At 40.8% G+C, this 22476-nt stretch overlaps 1 protein-coding gene across 3 annotated transcripts in view; it reads left to right on the top strand.

Annotated features, from left to right (window-relative positions):
* LSAMP (limbic system associated membrane protein) overlaps nucleotides 1-17595 on the top strand; it is a 708470-nt gene extending 690875 nt beyond the window's left edge. For 2 of the 3 annotated variants that reach the window (XM_015092455.4, XM_042231712.2), the window contains one exon: nucleotides 9529-17595. In XM_015092455.4, the coding sequence (XP_014947941.1) occupies nucleotides 9529-9626 (98 nt within the window). In that variant the 3' untranslated portion in view covers nucleotides 9627-17595. Of the gene's footprint in view, nucleotides 1-4530; nucleotides 4564-9528 lie in introns of all 3 variants that reach the window. The other variant, XM_015092453.4, reaches the window with a different exon arrangement.
* Nucleotides 17596-22476: the final 4881 nt, after the last annotated feature.

Raw genomic sequence — 22476 nt, 5'->3', positions numbered from 1 at the left:
TAATAATGCATTCACAGAATTTTAGAGCTTTCTTTGTACTTGAACCCCCTAAAGTTTTGTCCACTGTACTGCTGCTGTAGATTTATCCTTTTATTTCATTGTTTATACTGACACTGCCATGCTTACTTGTTAAGTCTATTTGCTGAAGCAAAATTGACATGTGGAGAGAAATCTTTAAGACAAGCATAAAAATGGTAAGGGTCAGGTATATTCAAATGAGTATATCCAGGAATCCCTACAGAATTGGTGTCCCTGGCAAGGAAATTTTACTCAAGAACTTGAGAGCGCCTTCATGTTGGAAAAGAAAGAATTATTGTCAGTTGTTAAGGACCAAGACTTTTTTTTTTTTTTGGTCTGCAATAGGAAAGACTCCTTTCGAAAATAGCAGATAATTTTTTTCACTACTGCCACCTGGTGGACAAAGGTAATTACTTTAGACGGCGCAAAGGAACATATTTAGTATTACCACGAGATGGCAGCATACAACCAACTTTTCAAAGAGCCCTCCTCAAAATTCTGAATAGAATTTTGCTCCTCAACAGAGAACGGTCTATTCCAACAGAAGTGGATGAATAATAATACAAAATAAAAATTACATTCTCTTTTTTCTAAATACAAATGGAATTCCAAGTCTTAAGATCGTTAGTATTTCACAAACTATGTCATTCATTGCCATAGGGAAGACTTCCTAGACTTTTAACTGGCAGTTTGCTTTTTAAAGATAACTTAAACAAGAATATATCTTTTATCTGATTTTTAAAAATATTTTCTTCATAGAGTGTAAAGTTTGAGCAAAGTTTTTAAATTCTTTTGTTAAAATATTTTTAATCAACTAGTAAGGCAATGTCTGTTCCCATTTTGGACATTCAGACGCTTGCTCAAGTCTGTCCCCTTTACTGGTTAACCTATTGCTAGTTTTCTCCTGACCAAAATGCTCCCTAATCAGTCTGCTTCATTAGCCCTTCAGTGTGCTAGAATCTTGTTTTGTTCATCCGTAGTGCTATAGATTAAAAAAGAAAAAAAAATTTTTTTTTGAAACAGTACTGCCGTGGCTGACTTTGAAGATCTGTTTTTCCCCTTTTTCCACAAAACTTTTCCTGGCAGTCTCCTCTATAAGTGATTTTTACCATAAATCTGACAACAACAACTCTTATTTAGGGCAATTAGCATGTGTCTGGCAGCATTCCAAGCAGAGGATGATAATTATCTAAGTGGTCGAATAAAGCTGTTGTTTAGTCACTAAGTCTTGCTGATCTCGTTTTCAACCCCATGGACTGTAGCCTGACAGGCTTCTCTGTCCGTGGGATTTCCCAGGCAGGAATACTGGAGTGAGTTGCCATTGTCTTCTCCAGGGGATCTTGCCAACCCAGGGAACTGAACCTGGGTCTCCTGCATTGACAGGCAGATTCTTTATCATTGAGCCACCAGGGAAGCCCCAGAACAAACTTACAGGAAGCATTTCATTAAACTTACTTTACAGTTGATGAAACTGAGGCAAAAAGAAATGAAGTGATAATTTCTAGTAAAGCAGAACTGGTGTCCCTGCATGCCCAGGTTCTTAAACAACTGCTTGGAATTATTCTATGAGACCTGGGATGGACCATGGGAAACCTCAGGGGTTTTTTACATGAAGATGATCCCATCAGGAAATCTAAACCCCTTAGGGTGAAGAGCATCACTCTGTGACCCTGAGCTACAGCTGCTGCTGTGCTCAGTCATGTCTGACTCTTGCAACCCCATGGGCTATAACCCACCAGGCTCCTCTGTCCATGCGATTTCCCAGCCAAGAGTACTGGAGTGGGTTGTCATTTCCTTCTCCAGGGGAGAAGAGATCAAACTTACATCTCTTGCGTCTCCTGCATTGGCAGGTGGATTCTTTACTACCTGGAACCTTGAGAGGTCCTTATAAATTCTAAAGAATGAGAAACCAAAGAATTTGAGCCAAGAAAGAGGAGAAGTTGTACTTTGCACAGGAGCAGAGCCAAAGTTTCCCCAGTCAATACTGAAGCATATAAATGTCTCAGTGATAACCCTAGAGTTATGTAGGCTACACTTACTCAGCCCTGCTATCATAAAAATTCCAGAGGGATATTGTGAATAATGGACAGAGTTCTGCCTGGAGAAGTGGGAGCCCTGAATTTCAGTCCCAGCTCTGCCTCTTGCTGTCTGTGTGACCTTGGGGAACTGATTAACCTGTCTGGGCCTCAGCTTCCTCATATTTTGATGAGCAGTTCTCTACAGAGACTTTGCATTATTTGAAAGTAATATGCTGATTTTAAAGAAAAGTTGTGAAAACAGGTATTATGCAGGCGCTGAATTTGCAGTCAGGTCAACAGGTGGACACCAGCATTTTAAGTCTTAACAGAATCTGACTTCACTTCTAAGGTGACAGTGACCTCAGTAACTGGCTTCTGCTAGAAGAGGAGCAGAAATCATGCTCCAGTCTTCTGAATGGACCTCCATCCTTCTGCAAATAATTGACTAGCTCTTCAAGGACAGAAGGGCAGATGCTGATGGCTTTGAGTGTCTTCAGAAGAGCACCAGCAATCATGGTATAAAAGAACATTCACACACCCCCACCTGCCCCACCCCACATCTGTCCTCACTTGTGGACACAGTTTGCTCTATGAACAGCCCAGCAAATGCTGAATAGTAGCTAAACATTTTTAAGACTTTGGATGCTAGGACAATGGTGCCCCGCTTATAGCCATCATGAGTATGCTAGAAAACATCAGGCTGTTTGAGACTTCTCCTTGTGATCTCCTTAAATCATAAAGGCAAAAGGAAAATCTGTGAGGGAGAGGATTCATAGATTGCACTGAACCTCCAAAATTTTGCAGACCTGATTCTGAAGCTCAGACCCCTTTGTGCTAAATCAGAGGATAACGATTTTAGCTACTCAGATTCTCTGTTGTTTTAACAGAGTCTCAGCTCCTCTGTTAGAAGGATGCATTTGCTGTGCCAACAAGGGAACAGTAACAAACACAGTTCCTGCTTCCATGGAACTCATAGCCCACTAGTGAAATAAGCATTCATCAAAACACCAGACAAATACATTTGAAATTAAAACTGCGATGAGTGTTGTGAAGGGGAACAGAGCTTATAATAGAGGGACTTCATTTTACCAAGGAGACTAAGGAGGACTTCTCTGTGGAATTTGTAACTAAATTTTGGCAGGTGAGTGGGATTCCCAGTAGAGATATCATCAGGCCATAGACCCCACGACAAAGGAAACGGGGTACCATGGAGCATCAGGAAGGCTTGTGGGCTGGGATGCAGAGATAATAAACATCTCCGCATGAGATGAGGCTGGAAAGGTGAAAAGGCAGAGCCATGGATGGCATGCTAAGTATTTTGGTCTTTATTCTGGAAGTCATGAGAAAGCGTAAGCCAGTTTCAAGCAGGCTGGTGAGGTGACTGGGTTCCAAATCTGAAGCTTCTTTTTGTCTTCAGAGTCCAGGTCACTTTATGCCCTTAGTGAAAACATGCCACTCAGGAATGCAGGGCTGCGTCCTGATCCTCACAGAGAAGAAAACCTATGTCCAGCTCCCATGGTTTGGACTCCTATATCTGACCAGTCATCCAGTTGGTCCTGAGATTCAAAGTATCCTATGGAAATTTTCCATATTTACTTCTAAATATCGAGGCGTGCTGTGCTTTAATTGATCAAGATACTTAAAAGGGAATCCAAGCATTTTACTTATAGAAGCTCTCCCAACACTGAGAGTTATTAATACATTCAACAAGTATTTATTGTATACCTGCTACATGCTGGGCTCTGACCTAGGCACCAGGGTACAGTGGTTGACAGCATATGCACTGTGGCTGGCTTCATGGAGGAGAGAAACTGAACAAGCAAGTAAGTAAATGTGTAACATGGTGAAAAGTAGGGATCAGGATTATTAATATTAGCAAACCAGGGTAAAATAACAGGAAGTCACAGAGGATACCGTTTTCTGAGAAGATGATGGGGGAAATCCTTCCTGACATTTCAGCAGAAATCTGAATGAAGTGACTGAGCTGGCCAGGCAGAGGTCTGGGGAGGGACATTCCAAGCAGGTGCGAAGGCAAAGGTTGTGATGTTGGAAGGGATTTAGTGTATTAGGAAAAAAGGCAGAAAGGAAAAGGAAGAAAGGTAATGGGTGTGAGTAGAGCAAAGCAGATGCAAGATGGTAGAATGGGGGTGGGGAGACAGACACAACCTCTCATTGGCTACATTGCAGTCAAGAGTCCTTTCATCTGCCATACTCAGAGATCTCCTACTTGTCTGCACTCATCACATGTTACGTCAAGTATCCAAAGCTGCCAATTGTTTTTGCCACCTCCGACTGCACATTGGTTCCAACAAAGCAGTCTCTTTCCATGTACCTTTCTTTCAGCCTCTACCAGTATATGTTCCTAAGAGTGTGTTCTTTTCACCTTTCTTCTCATTCTCCTTTCAGTGGAGACTACCAGACTACCTTTGTGCTTACTCGCAATTGATTCAGAATTTTTTACCTGTTTTTGTTTTGCTAAATGTTTCCTTTTTAGAAATTGGCACCACCGTGCACTTCAAGCAAAAAGGTATGGTTCTTATTTCTGATTCCCTTCTGTATGTTAAAATTAAGAGTCCACAGCAATACATTGGCGCCTTCTACACGCAATTATTCCCTATTGATAATTTGTGATAATAATTTCCGTAACACACTTGCCACTATTTTTCCCAAACTGTGAACTTTCTCATTTACAAAAAGCCTCTGATCCAACAATGACCCCTCTATTGCTTCTGACTTTTTCATTTTTGAATCTCTGGAACTGAGCAAGTTATTCCCTCTCCCATTGTCCTTAAGCTCCCTTGGTTAATTGCTGCAGAGCTGCACTTTTGGAAATGTCCACTTCCCAGTGACAGGGCTCTCAGCTGAGACAGAGAGTCCACTTCATCACCCCTCGTTGACTGTTGAAGCAGATATATTACTCAAGGAGATGGAGTAGGGTCTCCAAAAATGAAGCACTTGAGCATTCCCTATTCCCTCCTGCCAGAACCTTTTCCCATACCCTCGCCCTGCCAGCCTATACCCAGGCTGCAGGGACATCTGGCAACTGCCCTTTTGTGCCGTCAAACTGCCCCATGTAGCTCTGTCAGCCACGTGGCACGTGATTCACACACTTTCCCCTGCAAAGATAATATAGTCAGGTCAGCACTTCATGACATGGACCCTAAGAGTCAAATAACTACCAATTCTGATGTGTTATCTTTACAAGACCAACAGAAATCCCTAACAGTGTCTGTTTCCATAACAGAGTCATAGAAAAATCTGTGTGGCAGGCACCACCCTGCATAAATTTTCATGGCCACCCACTTGGATTAATAAGTGTCTCCTATGAAGACATTTTCTTGTCTGAGTGTCAAAGGGGCTGAGGCTATCAAGATCACTGTCAAGAGTGAAAACCTATTGTTATGGTCCTTAGACCCAACCAGGCAGTGAGCCTCAGAGACTGTGGACCAGCTCTGTTGGTTACACCCCGGAAAGGGCCAGCACCTAATTTATGACTAGTGCTAGCAAGCCCTCACAGAATGCAGCAGGGAAGACGTGACCAGCATTATGTATATAGCATCAAGATTATTTGGGACAAGAAGTATAAACTGCTTTCCTCTTCATAGCTTCTTCTCTCTGCATGCCACGATTGTCCATTACATTTGAATCTTAAGTAACTGGTGTTGTTAGAACACAATGATACCACAGAGCTTTGGAGTGGAGGGGAAAATAGAGCATGTGATATTTTTTTAAATTTCAAAGATCAACGAGAAGAATTCCTAGTGTCACTCAAAGGAAAGTAGTGACCTAATGTTTCAAGATTTTGCAAGTCAAAATATTTGATGTTGTTTTGATGGAAAAAGTGTGATAATTCCAACTTCATTGTGAGAATACTTCAGACTTACCCAAGACCGTCTTTATAGAAAAGGGAGATAATTTATAAACCATTATGGAGATGGAACCCAAATTTATTTCCAAGACACACTGCTCAAAGAAAACATCAGTATACCCCCTCTTGCAATTTGCTCCAGCCTGGAAATCACAGGCTCTCCTCCCCAGTGGATTCCTTCACGCAGAGGAAGCTGTACTGGCAGAAAATGATCAGCAGGTGGCACCAAAGTCAGTCTTTTTCCCTTTTAAATGTGGCTCCAGGTCACTGAGGGGGCCTCAGCCTGGGCATCTAGATAATATCTAAGAGACATTTAGTAGATTATTTTCTCCTTTGTTTAACAATTGTCTCGCATATTATGTTTTTATTTTAGTCATTTTGTCAATCCTTAATAATTCTAAGAAGAGTTTGAGCTTAAATTCACCTGGCCCTTCTTTTCTTGTATGCCTGAACTATGTTCTATCAATCTCGCCCTTAATCACCAATTCCCTTGGATAAGCATTGTCCTGGCAAAGCGCCATCCAGCCTTCACCTTGATACAGAGTCTCAACTATCTTTGGAGTTGAAAACCTTGACCTGGTGTGTTGACTCAAGATTCCCACTCCCGCTGCAGCTAAATTTTGCACTTTTCATGTCAAACATTAAAACCCTTGAACCAGTTCACAAACCAGTGTCTTTGATCCAGAGGTATTTCATGCCATCCTGTAACATAGACTTCCAGAGTTAATAACAATAATGACAATCTTGTTATTGTTGTTCAGTTTCTAAGTCATGTCTGACTCTTTGGACAGCAGCAAACCAGGCTTCCCTGTCCTTCACTGTCTCCCAAACTTTGCTCAAGCTCATGTCCATTGAGTTGGTGATGCCATACAACCGTCTAATCCTCTGTTGCTACCTCTTATTAAATGTTTACTAGATAAACACACATACACATATATACATAGGATGTGGCTAAATACCAAAATATGATTTTTTTCTGTTATGTGAAAAACATGTAGCAATTTTTGAATTGTGGTTCTATTTGCCCATCTATTCTTAAGGCTAATTTATGTTTGTAGACTCTTGCTTTCATTATATCTGTCAATGTATAAAAGCACTTGCTGAGTGTGGCCATCTGGTGTGGGAAATAAGATTTATCATTTGCATTTCCACAAATAAGCAGAAATTTCATAACTATGAGCTAAACCATAATTAATGATTTTGCTGATGATTCTTCCCTGAAATAGCCATTAACTGAAGTAGTCTCCTATGCAGTGATATATACATGCATCTGTAATTGTATACGCACTTGTGTTGATTCCCCAACTATCACCCGTTTACCCTTGTATTTTTTCAAGCCTATTTATTTACTCTCAAAACCAATTATGGAAAGATCAAGTCATATAAGCACATCAAATAGCTATATGAGAGCACTTAATGCACTTAATAAATAATAATTGATAGAGATGAAAATATCTTTCAGAGAGCCACAAAATATATTTCAAATATGTAGTAACAATTCTATCAGAGATAAAAATGAAAGATTATTAACAGTCATACTAAGATTCCCTATGTATAGCATGGAATAGTATGTAAGGGTAATAGCTAATTGTCAACTTTGTGTGTTAAAATAACTTTAACATGTTTATATCATATGTGTATATGAGTATGCATATAACAAATATACTTCTCTTGGTATCTGCATATATATGTGTATATACATTAGCAAGAATGTTATATGTGAACATGTGTATCTAGGTTCATATATGCATATATCATATTTTTCAGTGATGGCATTTTTGTTTTTCCAAATATTTACTATCCTTCAAATAAAATGGTTTAAGTCTAGATTTTTTAGGTTCCCCCAGGTACCACTCAACTCTAAGATGTCTGAAAGATAATCCAGCCTGTCTCAGCACTAAAAATGAGTTTAAGGAAATAGGCAGAATTGAGTCTGAAAACCTGTTTTCAAAGGATCCCTGGGGCAAATCAAAAATCATCCTCGCTTAACCCTGTCTGGCCTCAATTTGTGTGTAGTCTTTCTCTGTTTGAGAAGCATCACTAACACACTAATCCAAACAAATGTGCCACAGAACTCATGACATCTAAAGCCTAGAGAAATGAAAATGATAGGGGATTGCACTGCCATCAGGCTGGAGGCCCTGGGGAGGGGCCATTAAGGGAGCTTAAAGGTCCCCAAAGGCCAAAAAGAATGATGTTGGGGGGGCAGTGTGAATTAGGAAAAACATTGACTTAACATCTAGATTCTAGTGCCTGGTCACCATTACTATCAGGCGCTTTATGCAGAATGCATAATCTTTTTGATCCTTAATTCCTCATGTAAGGCATGAACCTGAAGGTAAGCTAAAGTGTCTTATTAATATAATCCTACAGTCATTCAGAAAACTTAAAGAATTGACTGGATATTTAAATCATTTATTCTGTGTTTCCATAGCTCAACACATAATAACACTCAAACACTCATTTCATACTGTAACTGTGCTATTCAAACTTTATTTATATATATTATATATTAAATAGGTAAGGTAAAGTCGTTCAGTCGTGTCCGACTCTTTGCGACCCCATGAATCGCAGCACGCCAGGCCTCCCTGTCCATCACCAACTCAGTGCCCTCAAAAAACTTTCAACTGACCCATAGTTACAGTGACACCATTTTTTCCTTTTGAATGTCGCGTCTAAGCTTACGGTCTTAAATCCAAAAGTCTCTGTTGTAAAAAACTGCTTTCCTCTTGTAATGGATCTAAATGAACAGAACAATACAAAAGGAGGAAATGCAACAGGCAAAGCAGAGGAGGCAAGCTCTAAACCTTCACTCTCTGCCTCGATTCTTTCTGGGTAAATACACAAATCCCTCACCCACTCTCTTCTCCAACTGCACACCCACATCCCCCAAACTCTTCTACATTGGGAAAACTCAGGTCGGCCGTGGGAAACCCACAGATAACGCCTCCAGGATGAATTCTGGGCAAGTGCAAGCCTCAGCTCTGCTCCAGTTTGGACCTGCCTGGCTAGGTTGGTTGGTTTTTGTTGTCATCATCATTAGTTTTTAAAGTGTCAAATGAAGGGTTTGGACAGGTGACCCCCTGCTGCTGCTTAAACTCCCACCATGAGTTGACTTGTTTTCTGCCTTGCAGCTAAGGTGCCACCCAGCCAAAAACGTTACTTTAAGACAATTCCTCTCCCCACTAAAAAAGAAATAGCTACTACCACCACCACCACCCCTCCCCCGCCCCCTTGAGAAGAGCGCATCACAGGCTGGTTCCACATTTTATTAATGGAGATACTGTGGTGAATCAGCTGGAGGAGCGGGTGTCCGGCTGCTGAAGGACCCTCAGCAATGCTTGGAATCTTAGTGAGCGCTGACATCCCACTGCTGTGCAGGATAAATTTGGGCGGCAAGGAGACTGATCCAGCATCACACAAGATACCCCTAAGATACTTATAGCTCAACTAGAAGGATTTAGAAAAGATGGTGAGTCCTTCTTAGTCTGTATATAAGTGCCCAGACTTTGAGATGCTGGTACACGGCCCAGTGTTACCTTTGAAACTAGGAGCTGTCAGTTGTGACATAGAGTGGACCGGATGTATTAATAATTACTTTCTTTTCTCTCTTTTGCACTACAGGACCTGGGTCGGTGAGAGGAATAAATGGATCCATCAGTCTGGCCGTACCACTGTGGCTGCTGGCAGCATCTCTGCTCTGCCTTCTCAGCAAATGTTAATAGAATAAAAGTTTAAAAATAATTAAAAAAAACACACAAAAATGCGTCACACAGGATACAGAGCGAGAGAGAGTGAAATGGGGGGAGACTGTTTCTTTCACAACTTTGTGTGTTTATAAATGAAGGGGGAAATAAGAAAGTGAAGAAGAAAATACAACATTTAAAACAATTTGAAAGTCCATCAATAAAAATTGAAGTATAATTCCAGGTGGGAAGAGTTCTACCAAGAAATGTGTATATCTAAGCAAATGTAGACTGTAAAGACTCCATCAATTAAGGAGATTTGATGTTATAAAAAATGATAAGTGAAGAAGTACCAGATGGGTATTAACCCCCCACCACACGCACACACACATACACACACACACACTTTATCTTTCCTTCATCCTTTTTCATCTGCGGGGAAAGAAAAAAATACAGTCTTGCCTTGGTGTTTATACTTCCAACATCATTTTATTCTTTTTTTAATTTGAGCTGATGCATAGCCATTCAGACTATCAATGGAATCCATGCTGGAGTCCTACCCTGACCCTTTATCTGGTTTTCCTGTCTCCACCCTCCCTCCAACTTTTAAGACCATCTCCGTGTCCGATCTCCCCCGCATCCGTGCCGGATATCTGCTCTTTATCCTCACCCCGGCCGCTTCCCTTCACTCCCAGCCCCTAACCCGCACCTCCCAGCACTCGTCATGCCGCAGACGCTAGAAAGTGCCATTTTAATTCTCTCCACTGTGCGCGCGTGCTGTCTCTCTCTCTCTCTCTCTCTCTCAACGTGGGTGTACGTGTGTGGGCGTGTGCGCCTCTCTCTAAAGCATGCCGAGGGAATGGTCCACGTGTACATAGACTCATTGTGCTGTAGATAACTGTCCCTCATTGTAACCTTGAGATGCGGCTGTGACGAGGTGCTGGGGGCCGTGGGAGGGGAAGGAGGCAAGGAGCAGAGCCGCTCCCCCATCCATGGCTGTCCCTGGACCTCAGCGTGTATTTCAGACCAAGCTGTGCCCCACCTACGGGCAGATCCTCATCTTCCTCCCAGTCCAGTCATCAGAACCCAGTCCAGAGTCACTCAGATTATCACTGTCAATGAAAGTGCCTACTATTGATGGGGTGAGCAAACAGTAGAAAGAATCAGTGATGCGGATGAGGTGACCTAGGACAGAAGTTTCTGATTTCACTCTTGTTTCACGAGTGAGTCTGAAGGATTCACATGCTTCCCAGCTTTTTGCAGACTTGGTCCTGCTCTGCCGCAGGAGTAACAGGTATGGAGCAAATCCCCAGAAGTGGGAAGGTCTCCAAGGGTTAAGTCCTAGTGAAAGGATGCTGAGCCACGCGGAGATCCTTAGCAGCCCTGTTTTGCCCCCTCTCCAATCTTCAGTTAACTCTGCATTTGCTCCCATGGATTTCCCTGAGCAGAGATTTTTCCATATTTCAGATAAAATACAGTGAGCCATGAGCAAGGCAAGAGAAGTACAGATACCCAGGTCCCTACTCATGTGGTAGAAATACTGTGACAGCCCCAATACAAAGCATTGGCCACAACCAAGGGGAAGTCTACTCCTGGCGCCCCTCTGCAGCTCTGTCCTGGTGTCCTAGGCTAACGCTTGATTTGATTCCCGCGTCACCTCCCTTCCCACCCATGGATGGTGCTCGCAGCACTGCGGTTGACAGCACTCCATCCTTATCCTGCACCAGGCCACTAGGGGCAGCACTGTATTCCACCTTTCCTACTTACACTTGGCTTCTCATCTCCTGAAAAAGATACAGTGGGAGATACGATGTTTAAGTTTACATATACAAGAGGGTTATATGAGCTAGTTCTCAACCAGAAGAGCTGAGAAACTTGTAATCATTTAAGCAAAAGCTATATACATACCACAAAACTTGACATCACCAGCACACCAGAAGGATTTTCTTAGGAAAAGCCTTTCAGAGCTCCCCGTGTGTAGATACCTTGTCAGGAAACCAACCGTTGCTTTTACTTAGACTACTAGGCATTGGAAATGGCTCATTAGTGAGAAGACATAGGATTGATATTGAGGTCATAATGGAATGTATTGCGGCAGAGCCAAATACGGTACCTCACCAAGTCTTAGAACCTGGAAAATGGCTGTTATCTGATGTAAAACAGGAAGCTTCATAACTGCAAATCAGAAAAGGAAGGAAGAATTAGAAAGAAAGGGAGTGAGGAAGAGAAAAAGGAAGAAAGGGAAGGCATATAGGAGGAGAGTGAGGAGGAAGGAAGGAAAATAATAAATCTGAAATTTATCTTGATAGACTTTATTAACTGAAGGCTCTTTGCAATAAGTCTCGTCTTTAAAGGTAATGATCTCCTGATAAGTGGTACTTTTAATCTCTTCTAGGGGACTCTTGTTTTAAAAGCCTATCACCAGACTTCTTTTATGATTTTGCAGTTTAGACATGAAACAGAAGGACAAATTGAACTTGGGAGTGGGTGAAAGTATTTGTGGCAGATCCTGGCATAGGACCAAAATTCTTATCCAAGATGGTAGCTACTTAAACATAGAGAAGATTAGCCTTATTCCTAGGCAGCATCAATTTATTGACAATCAGGGATTTCTCTAACGATTTAGTCTACTTAGTACAGGAATAAAAGCTTATCGTCCTTGATGATCAATATTTCCCATATATTGAAGAGTCAACCACATCCTTAAGTGGAAGCTTTAGTGGAGTGCATGCTAATTTAAAGGTACATAAGAAAAGAAAAGTAACAGGAGTTAATTCAGTTTAGTATCAATTTCAGGAACAGATCCTCATGGCATGTCACAGATTTTTCGTCGCACACCTAGATTCCTTATTCCCTCTACCCTATCCTAAGGACAAGGTCTTGGCTTTATAGAAGGAGATTCTCATTGAAAGGAATGTCTTTGCCTTGTCAGCACCATTTGTTCCCTGAGTTTTATTAAAATGGTCCATATATTAAACGTAATTAAACATGTATTGAATATTGTGGTGTTTGCATATATCTCTGGTAGGATCTGGGAATTTTGTCCTGTCTCCCGTTTCAGAGCGATCATTGACCCCAGAAATTTCATAAGTTTGAGGATGTTTTTGAGCAATGTGAAAAATGGAAGAGAACATAGTTTGGAAAAGGGTCAGGTAAAAGGTAGAAGCCAGATCACTGACATCAAGATAACAAGTTTAAACATGGGACTTCTTGGAATTTAGTTCATCACAACGCGATAACTCTCTTCAAGACTTTTGTCCATTGGTAATCAAAGCATGAAACCTTGCATTGAAAAGAATCAACTGGCTGGAAACAATATACTGAGAGGAGTGAAATACATCAATTAATCTGAATGGCTAACACATTCAATGTCCTTTGTATGCAAACTGAAACTCCACTCTTCATAAAATAAAATCCTTAAACCTGACTTACAGTTAACCAAAGCAGAAACGACCTTGATGAAGGGTCCTTCCTGAAGAATGAAAACTATCTTAGGTTTTACAACTGCAAAATTCTTTCCTCTGTGCAGTTGTTCATCAGAAGGTTTTGCCTTATTGGAGGAACAGTCTTACTAGTTTGGACATAAAACATCCCTCTTCCCTGAAAGAACTAAGGCTTAGGGATAGGTCCTTGCTTTTTCTGTTGGGAAGAATTGTCCCACTCACCTTTGCCTTCTCTTCCAAGTCAGACATCATCTTTGCTCTAGGCATTTTTTTTTTTTTTAACTACATCTTCGGACAATTTGGGCTATTCAGAGAGACCTTGTAAAAGTACTCGTGATTTTCATGTTATTGGAGGACAGAAACAAAAATCTGTTTCTCCTCCAAAAATGGACTTACCTCCTTTGCGCACAGAAACTAAACTCCTCAGCATGAAAATGTTTCTCAGTTATTACCTACTGAGTTATTAGCTTCTTAAATGTTCCAGAATCATAGGTTCCATCCCCAGGTTGGTTGTGGTTTGAATGTGTCTATTGGCTTGCATCCAAGAATTTCCCATTTTGTTTTTTGAAGGTCTTAAATTATTTGTGGAAATATATATATGTGTGTATGTATTTTTTTTAAACCTTATCTTTACAGATGCTATATTTGCAATATTGTATGTATTATAAAGCAAATCTAGAATAATGACTTAAAAGGAAGAAAAGTATTGAATTTGGTTTTAAAAAAGAGCTATACTTCATTTAGAAAGATGTGGAGCCCCATTTTTCCACACTGTAATGATTTGTTTGAAAGGAATTTGCTTATGGATCTTGTTCCATGGAAATAACCATGACCTTATTTTAGCTCTTCGACTTCATAACCTTTCAACCTGTATTTAGCCTTGATTTCTAATAAGTATCATTTTTATAGATATATAAGTGCAATGCTATATCCAACCTACAAAACAATATTTTGAAGACAAATATTAAATATACCACAGAAACAGCGAAGACCCTGAGTTAAGAAATGTAAATCCAATTTAGGAAGTCTCCTTCTTTCTTAAATGTTTAAAATATTTCTTCTCTAGTGCATTTGCTCTAGTGGAGTAAATTTTCTATAGCAATTGGCATAATATCTGTAAATGTCTCACTAAATGCAAAATGAAGTTTACATTTATGTGTATACAGTGGAAGAGAAGTAAACTGTTCTCGTTTGCAGCTATGTTGTTAAATGTGGCCAAGTGATAATGCAAGAAAGAATTTATCTTCACCCAGAAACCAGTGCATAACTAACCCGTTGACAAGCAAGCTGGTGTTAACGTTAGGTGTTGGTTTAACGCTTACTCCAGCGTAAATGTTTATGGATATTATGGAAAACTTATTTTAAAACCTTGATTTCCTTTCAGCGCATTTACATTCTGTGTGCTGATTAATAAATTAGGCACCAATCATGTGTAAATCATGTGTAAATCAATGTAAATCGGTAGTTTATGTACATAATATAAACTATGTAAACTTCATTTTTCATGCAATGCCCAAGTTCAGCTAAACATACGAATCTGAAAGGAAAAAACAAATAAATAAAAACCAAAGCCTGTCACAAGTCAGAATGGGGTGAAAGATGACTAATAGCCCAAACATAAGGTTGTCTCAGCAAAAGGAAGCAGACCCACAGAACCGTTATAGGCACGCATCCTGCTCTGTTCTCAAGAGGTCACCTCTTTACCTCCTTGTTGCTCAGGACCTAAGTGCTGACTTAGGACTTAGGATATCAGGACTTCCATCCAACACTTACCACAGCTGTCCCATCTGGACCCCAGAGCAAGGGAAATGAAGAGACAGGGAGGACAGAGTTTGAAGGGCTCATGTGTCTGTTACATCAACTGTCAAGTGTTTTTGTTGTTGTTGCTGTTACTTCTTACTTACAACCTAAAGTCTCATTTCAATAGCTCCAAGGAAAGTAAGTCACCTATATCTTGATGAGCACAGTATTACTCAGTCTTTATTTTCCATTCAACAGAAACATTGGGATAGTTTCTTTGTCATCTCAATCCTAAGAGATTAACGGATATTTAAAAATGTTATGTCCTTGAGAAATATCTTGCTAAATCACTCTAGGAAAGAATTACTCTTGCTTAATCTGGTGGATCTATTACCTATATTTCTATACTGACTATTGCAAATGAGGACAGAATCATTGTCATTGGGAGTATCTCTCTCAGCATGTTCTGGTGAAGTCTTTTTGAAGTGTCTGATGTGTTTAACAGAATGACATATATATGTCTTCTGTGATCAGCACAGCCGGTGCATAAGGAGTCATCAAAGAGATCTCTTCAGGGACCACATGAATTTTTTGCAAAGACTGTTATCGAAAGAAATTTGGGTCAAATTAATATTATGCTTAAAGTATACTCCTCTACCCAAGACAAACAACAACTTTATAAAGCGAAGTAGGTGAAAAGTGGATTGGGAATCAGGAGAAATGAGTTCTAGCCCCAGGTCTGGCCTATAAGCAAGTCATATGACCTTAGGCAAATTAGTTAAACTTTCTGAGTTTTGGTTTTCTCATCCTGAAAGTGAGAAATTCAAATGATTTCTCTAAAACCTCTGCCATCTCCAAACTCTCTGATTCTGAGCAAGAATTGAATCTTCATGTAGTGCTGTGCCCAGCTTGCCATTCTAAGCAGCTATTTGTCATTTCTGGTTTGATCTCTTTGATCTAGTTTGATCTTCACTTCTTGGAACCATCCTTCCATCATCTCCATGTCAAAAGCCAAAACTTTCTAGAATACAGGGTCCCTGGACTGGGTTTATAATTCTCTCCTAATCAAAATTTCTTAGTAACATAGAGAAAGGACACATTCAAATTATACTGATGGTGTTGAGAGAGCTGGAGTTGTTTCTTTAATTGAAATGTTATAAAATCTAACTGTTGGACTATATTCTAATAATCTTTCATAGGGAGAAAATAGCCAGACTAGGTATTGGTCACATAACTAGTAAGGAAGTTGTTCATGTGAAGGGAAAGGAAACATCAGTCTTCTCCTCCTGGGCCAAGTGCCTCGTGATAGTAAATGGTTGTCCTTGAAACCTCTTTACTTGTGCAGGTGGCCATAAGCAAGTGATCCCAGGTAGGTTCAAAAGTCTGTTCTAGGAGAAATGAGCAAGATAATATATTTTGTTTTGGAAGAAACGTCTCATGGCATAAGTTTCTCTAAATTTGACTTATAGGCTATGTAGTCAAGTAAATGGATGGAGAGAAAACAAGCCTCATTTTCACAAAATACAAGTCAACACGATTTTAAAGAAACAAGTTGAAAACAAGACAAAAATAAACACATTTTAGCAGGTTACAGAGCTGAATGTAATAGGAGTTGTGGAGGTCAAAATCAAATGGGAAAGTTAAATACTCCAAGCAGAGGGTGAATAGGATGGTTTCTCAGGCAGTTAATGAGGAATTACCATCATGCACCTTGTTCTGGATGGCCTGAGCACAGGTGTGCTTGTCTTGACCCATCAAAGTATAGCCCCATACTATCCTGGATGCTCAATTTAGCATCTGTCCTATGGTAGCTTTTCATGCATTGCTTAAGGGGACAGAAATAATATGCGTCTCCTATGCACTGAAAAGCAAGTATTATTCATAACTTCCCAGCATTAGTATCACTTTATACAGATGACAATTTGCAATGTGCTTAGAGTAGGTCTGACACTCTCTTTCAGTGGGAAAGTGACCTGCCCATGGACAACTCCCCACTTTGGGTGATTTCAGAGGCATCATTGAGTGATCCTCCTGGACCAACTCTTATAGCTATGTTCTTCTCTGCATAAGCCCTCTCTATGTAAAGCCAGGCACAGAGTGAAAATCTGTTTCTTGCAAACGAAGAAAACCCTTAGGACCACTGGCTTTCTGGCACACGGCAGTAATTCTAAGCTATTTGGAGCCTTTACAAAAAACAAAAACTCCCTTACTTAGTCTTTGTTCTTCACTAGAGAATGTTAAAGGTTCATCCTGGTGAATTACGACCACATTCTGCTCCCTAAGTATTTACTGGGAGTGGGAGAAGGGTGAAGTGGAAATTACAGGAGAGAAGCATGGGAGAAAACCTCCAACTTCCTTCCCCAGCACTGGTTCACCCCTTCCTCCTCACTGCTCTACTGAAGGGTGTATAAATCCTGCTCTTGGTTAGAATTCTCCTTATTAACAGTGTTATATACATATAAATATATATATATGAATATATTCCTTTTTTCATCCCTGTAGACATAAGCAAAACTTTCCTTGATGACAAAAACTCATGGCCATTTTTTGTTTGGGTTTTTTGTTGTTCAAGGTTTTTTTTTTTTTTTAATATTTGTTTATTGGGGGGATTTTTTTTTCCCTGGATACTAGCTCTGTGAAGGAAAATAAAAAGCGCAAGTGTGTGTTTTAAAAAAATTAAAATTAAAAAAGCTTTTTTCCTTTTCTTTTTAAATGTATTTGAATTCAGTTTCTCTCTTCTGTTACTTTACACGTATGAATGCTCTGCTCTTCTGTGATCTTAAAACAAAATGAAATAAACGTGAAAAGGAGATGTGTCTTCATTGACCTGAGTCAGTGATCTTGTGGTTGACTGCACTGCTTCTTGGAAGTTTTTCATGAATAAGATAGGAAATGAAGGCAATGATAATGAAAAATATGTAAAGAAGGGGTAGACCAGACACTGAAGAATCACTTGAAGGCCCTCTATCTGTGTCTTTTCTGTCACAGAAGGGAAATGTAGTATTTACAATAATTGTCTTCATCTCAGCAAAGAGAGTTTCTGAAAGTTTTCTTTTCCTCCCTTAAAGGGATAATAAGAAATAAGCAGAAATTACCACTGGGAAGCTACAGATAAAGCATTAAGACTCTGTGAGTTTTAGACTTGAGTGAGACCTTCGGATATGATACCAAAAATCATTAGGGGGTATACTCCTTTAAAATCTCCATAATAAAGGTCATCCTTTAAGGTTTAGTTTTAATAAGATCCAACCCGATAGCAGTAGGAGGAAATCTTCTAAAGTCACTTGTTTTTTTTTTTTAACTTGTGAAATAAGCTGTTCTCTGTTCTTGGTGAGAGCTATTATTACCTTCAAAAAATGTCTTCAGAATCTCCATAGAACCCCAGCAGCATTGGACAGGACAGACAGGAGATAGTGGCAGAAAATAAGAAATGAGCAATCCGAACAGATGAGGCTGATTAACTGTGCATCAGAAGTGATCTGGAGGGTCTGAGGTTTGACCCTGAGCTGCCAAATTGGGTTAAAAAAATAAAAAAAGAACTAATCCCAAATTGGAGTGGGTGGCTGGGATGAAGGAAATGAGCGCTTAACGATTGCTTTCAACAACCAGCAGAGGGTCTCACACAGAAGCAAAACCTCTGTTCCCCTCCAGTTCAAAGAGACAGTTTATGGGTCCATCGCCTCAATCTGAATTTTATGTAAAACTCCTGATAATGCCCTTCTTTGATGAGTTTACCAAACTCAAGCTTAAGACACAATTCTCAAAGATCGCTCTTACATCAAGTGTCAGAGACAAATTCAGCATCCTCAGGCCATGATGACTGATCAGCTGACTACAATTTCAGGGGTTCTCATTAGCCTCTCAGGCTTAATGATTTCTAGAATAACACAGAACTCAGGAAAATGTTATATTTGTGATCACAGTTTTATTATACAGAAGGATACAAATCAGAGTCAGCCGCTTCCCTGCCAGTCCAGCGATTAAGACCCTGAGCTCCCAGTGCAGGGGGTATGGTTCAATCCCTGATGGGGAACGAAGATCCTAAATGCTATGTGGCCAACAGAAAGTATTTGATGACTACTAGGAATATATGGAAATGGCACCCCACTCCAGTACTCTTGCCTGAAGAATCCCATGGACGGAGGAGCCTGGTAGGCTGCAGTCCATGGCGTCGCAAAGAGTCGGAAACGACAGAGCAACTTCACTTTCACTTTTTACTTTCATGCATTGGAGAAGGAAACGGCAACCCACTCCAGTATTCTTCCCTGGAGAATCCCAGGGACGGAGGAGCCTGGTGGGCTGCCATCTATGGGGTCGCACAGAGTCGGACACGACTGAAGCGACTTAGCAGCAGCAGCAGCAGCAGCAGGAATATATTGTCTGAACATTTGTCACAGTAAAAATGTTTACAAAAAGAAAAGAATCAGCCAAAGGGAGAGATGTGTAGGGTGAAGTCTGAGAGAGCCCCAAGCATGAGTCCATTGTCCCAGCACGTTGATGGGTGACAATGTACAGTGTTGCCAGCTGAAGCTCCCAAGCTGAGGTGCCCAGAGTTTTTACTGGACTTTCATTGCTTTTAGGCATGATTGATTGATTCACTGGCTACACAGTTGACCTCAGTGTTCCAGGTCCCCTCTCTGGCCCCAGTGCTCTAATCACGTAGTTGGTGAGTCTTTCTGGCACAGCCAACCCCACCTTGAGTCATCTTGTTAGCATAAACCATCTAGGGTGCCACCATGAATCCTCTCATCAACAAAAACTATCAAGTGTGGTCCAAGAGAGCCCAACAGGAAATGACAAAGAAACATGAATGACTTAGAAAAATTCCAAGGATTTAGAGGTTACCTCCCAGGAACTAGGGACAAAGGTTAGCTAAAGTCGTTATTATACACCTCCCTTTACTGATCTTGTGAAAAACCACTTGTGTCTCAATGAGCATTGTCCCCCAGCTGATCTGAGATTCTATTTCCTTTAAGTCACAGGAGCTTCATATTAAAAAGTTAACACCAGCTGTAGGCTTTGCTATCAAATCAGAAGTTTCTTAGTAACCCAGAAGAAATTCCTTCTTATACACTCCCATTTTCTACCCTCTTTATACCCATCTATTTAAAAATACATTCAAAGCAGTAGGTGAGATTGGGAAAAAGGTGAGTCTGTGATCTCTTAAGGAAAGGACCATGTCTTTTCCACTCTTGTGATTCTTTCAGACCTGGCATGGTAAAAGGCCCCAGTGTTAGCAAACATTTGTCAGAATAGAACTGAAGCATGTTCAATGCAACAAACAAATTTAGTCCATATAGAATTCTTTTTTACCAATCACTATAACTTCACCACAGCTATGGAAGATGCCTGAATTTAAAACTGAAACAAAAGGCAGATCCCTCCCTTCAGTTCAGTTCAGTTCAGTCGCTCAGTCATGTCCGACTCTTTGCAACTCCATGAATCACAGCACACCAGGCCTCCCTGTCCATCACCAACTCCCGGAGTTCACTCAGACTCACGTCCATCTAGTCAGTGATGCCATCCACCCATTTCATCCTCTGTCATCCCCTTCTTCTCCTGCCCCCAATCCCTCCCAGCATCGGAGTCTTTTCCAATGAGTCAACTCTTCTCATGAGGTGGCCAAAGTACTGGAGTTTCAACTTTAGCATCATTCCTTCCAAATCCCTCCCTTACACATACACAAAAATTGTTACACAAATATGGTAACTTGGCTGCCTAGAGTCCCAAGACTGAAGTTGAAATGGTCTTTGTTGTGAAGAGGAAAAGGTCCTGTTTCCACTTTCTACCTAAGTTGTTCTCTTCTACTCCCTAGACTGGCAACTGAACAGTTAGGGTAGATGTCCATCAGTCAAAGCTATTTCCTGATCAAAGAATCTCAAACTATTGAGGAGGTATAGTGAACCCGGGGAGCTGTGTGTGAGAACATGCATGGAAACAATGCACCATCTAGCTGAACAATCTCCGCTAGCTGATTTGGCATGTATTTTAAAACAAGACATTAAGTTTTCACTCCATAAGATAGTGTGAAATTTTCACTGGCCATGTTATCTTTACTTTGTATCATTCTATCTGCTCACCCTGCCCTATTGAATCTCCCAGATCAGACTAGACATCCACTGATCAGGTAGCAAAGGTTCTTATTTCCCAAAGAACCTGTATCTCAGGTTCTGCATGCCTGGAGAAGATGTTCCTACTAATGTGAGCAAATCCAGAGGTGGACATGATCAAAAACCTCAAAATCAGAAAGGATGCTGGTCTGGTTAAAAGAAATGGTGCAGTTTTAGCTCCAAGCAGCTCCATCTTAAAAGCCTTCAAAAGCTCCTGGGCAACTGTCGATGAAAAAAATGTGGCAGCAAGCACAGGCTCCATCCATAGACCTCTATTCTGTAAACACTTTGACTCCAGATCCTCAGACTATGAGGATGCTTTTCTGTCCTTTCATTATTTTCTGGCTACCAGATAATTAGCCTAACTTGCTCTACTGAGTTTTTACCTTAATATATAAGCTCCCAAGCTCTGAACCAACAATCCTGAGATTACATTGCCTCCAAGTAGCATCAGTTCTCCCCCAGATACATCATTATTTGAGTAAATTCTGAAAGAAAAAGAGAAAACAAAAGCTCCCAGAACCAAGAGGACTCACCATGGGAAGGAATGAGAATTCCTACTGGATGGAGTCACTTCCTACAAACAAGAGAGTTAGATTTCACACTTGAAAAAGCTCCTTATAAACATGCTTACTGCATCTGGCTAATCCCTCCCCACATAGCCTTTCCCAGCATGTACAAGCTACCCTGCCCTGAACTGATTTAGCCAGGAGAGGTATATAGCTCAGCCAAGAAACTAGAAAGTCTAGGAGGCCTGAGTCATAACCATTAAATACACATGGGCTCTCCCAACACATAGACATCCCTTGACCTTATCCTGGTCACCATGCAGCCACATTCAGAGACCTGGAGAATCTGTTTTAGGGCATCACTAGAGAAAGAGGAGAGTGAAAAAGTTGGCTTAAAGCTCAACATTCAGAAAACGAAGATCATGACATCCAGTCCCATCACTTCATGGGAAATAGATGGGAAACAGTAGAAACAGTGGCAGACTTTATTTTTTGGGGCTCCAAAATCACTGCAGATGGTGATTGCAGCCATGAAATTAAAAGACGCTACTCCTTGGAAGGAAAGTTATGACCAACCTCCATACCATATTGAAAAGCAGAGACATTACTTTGCCAACAAAGATTTGTCTAGTCAAGGCTGTGGTTTTTCCAGTAGGCATGTATGGATGTGACAGTTGGACTATGAAGAAAGCTGAGTGCTGAAGAATTGATGCTTTTGAACTGTGGTGTTGGAGAAGACTCTTGAGAGTTCCTTGGACTGCAAGGAGATCCAACCAGTCCATTCTAAAGGAGATCACTCCTGGGTGTTCTTTGGAAGGAATGATGCTAAAGCTGAAACTCCAGTACTTTGGCCACCTCATGTGAAGAGTTGACTCATTGGAAAAGACTGATGCTGGGAGGGGTTGGAGGCAGGAGGAAAAAGGAATGACAGAGGATGAGATGGCTGGATGGCTTCACCAGCTCAATGGACTTGAGTTTGGGTGAACTCCGGGAGTTGGTGATGGACAGGGAGGCCTGGTGTGCTGCAATTCATGGGGTCGCAAAGAGTCGGACATGACTGAGCAACTGAACTGAACTGAGAGAT

The sequence above is a fragment of the Ovis aries genome, chromosome 1 (assembly GCF_016772045.2).
Source record: "Ovis aries strain OAR_USU_Benz2616 breed Rambouillet chromosome 1, ARS-UI_Ramb_v3.0, whole genome shotgun sequence".
Classification (NCBI taxonomy): domain Eukaryota; kingdom Metazoa; phylum Chordata; class Mammalia; order Artiodactyla; family Bovidae; genus Ovis; species Ovis aries.
Note: the sequence above shows the minus strand (reverse complement) of the source record. Positions and strands in the feature narration are given on the sequence as shown.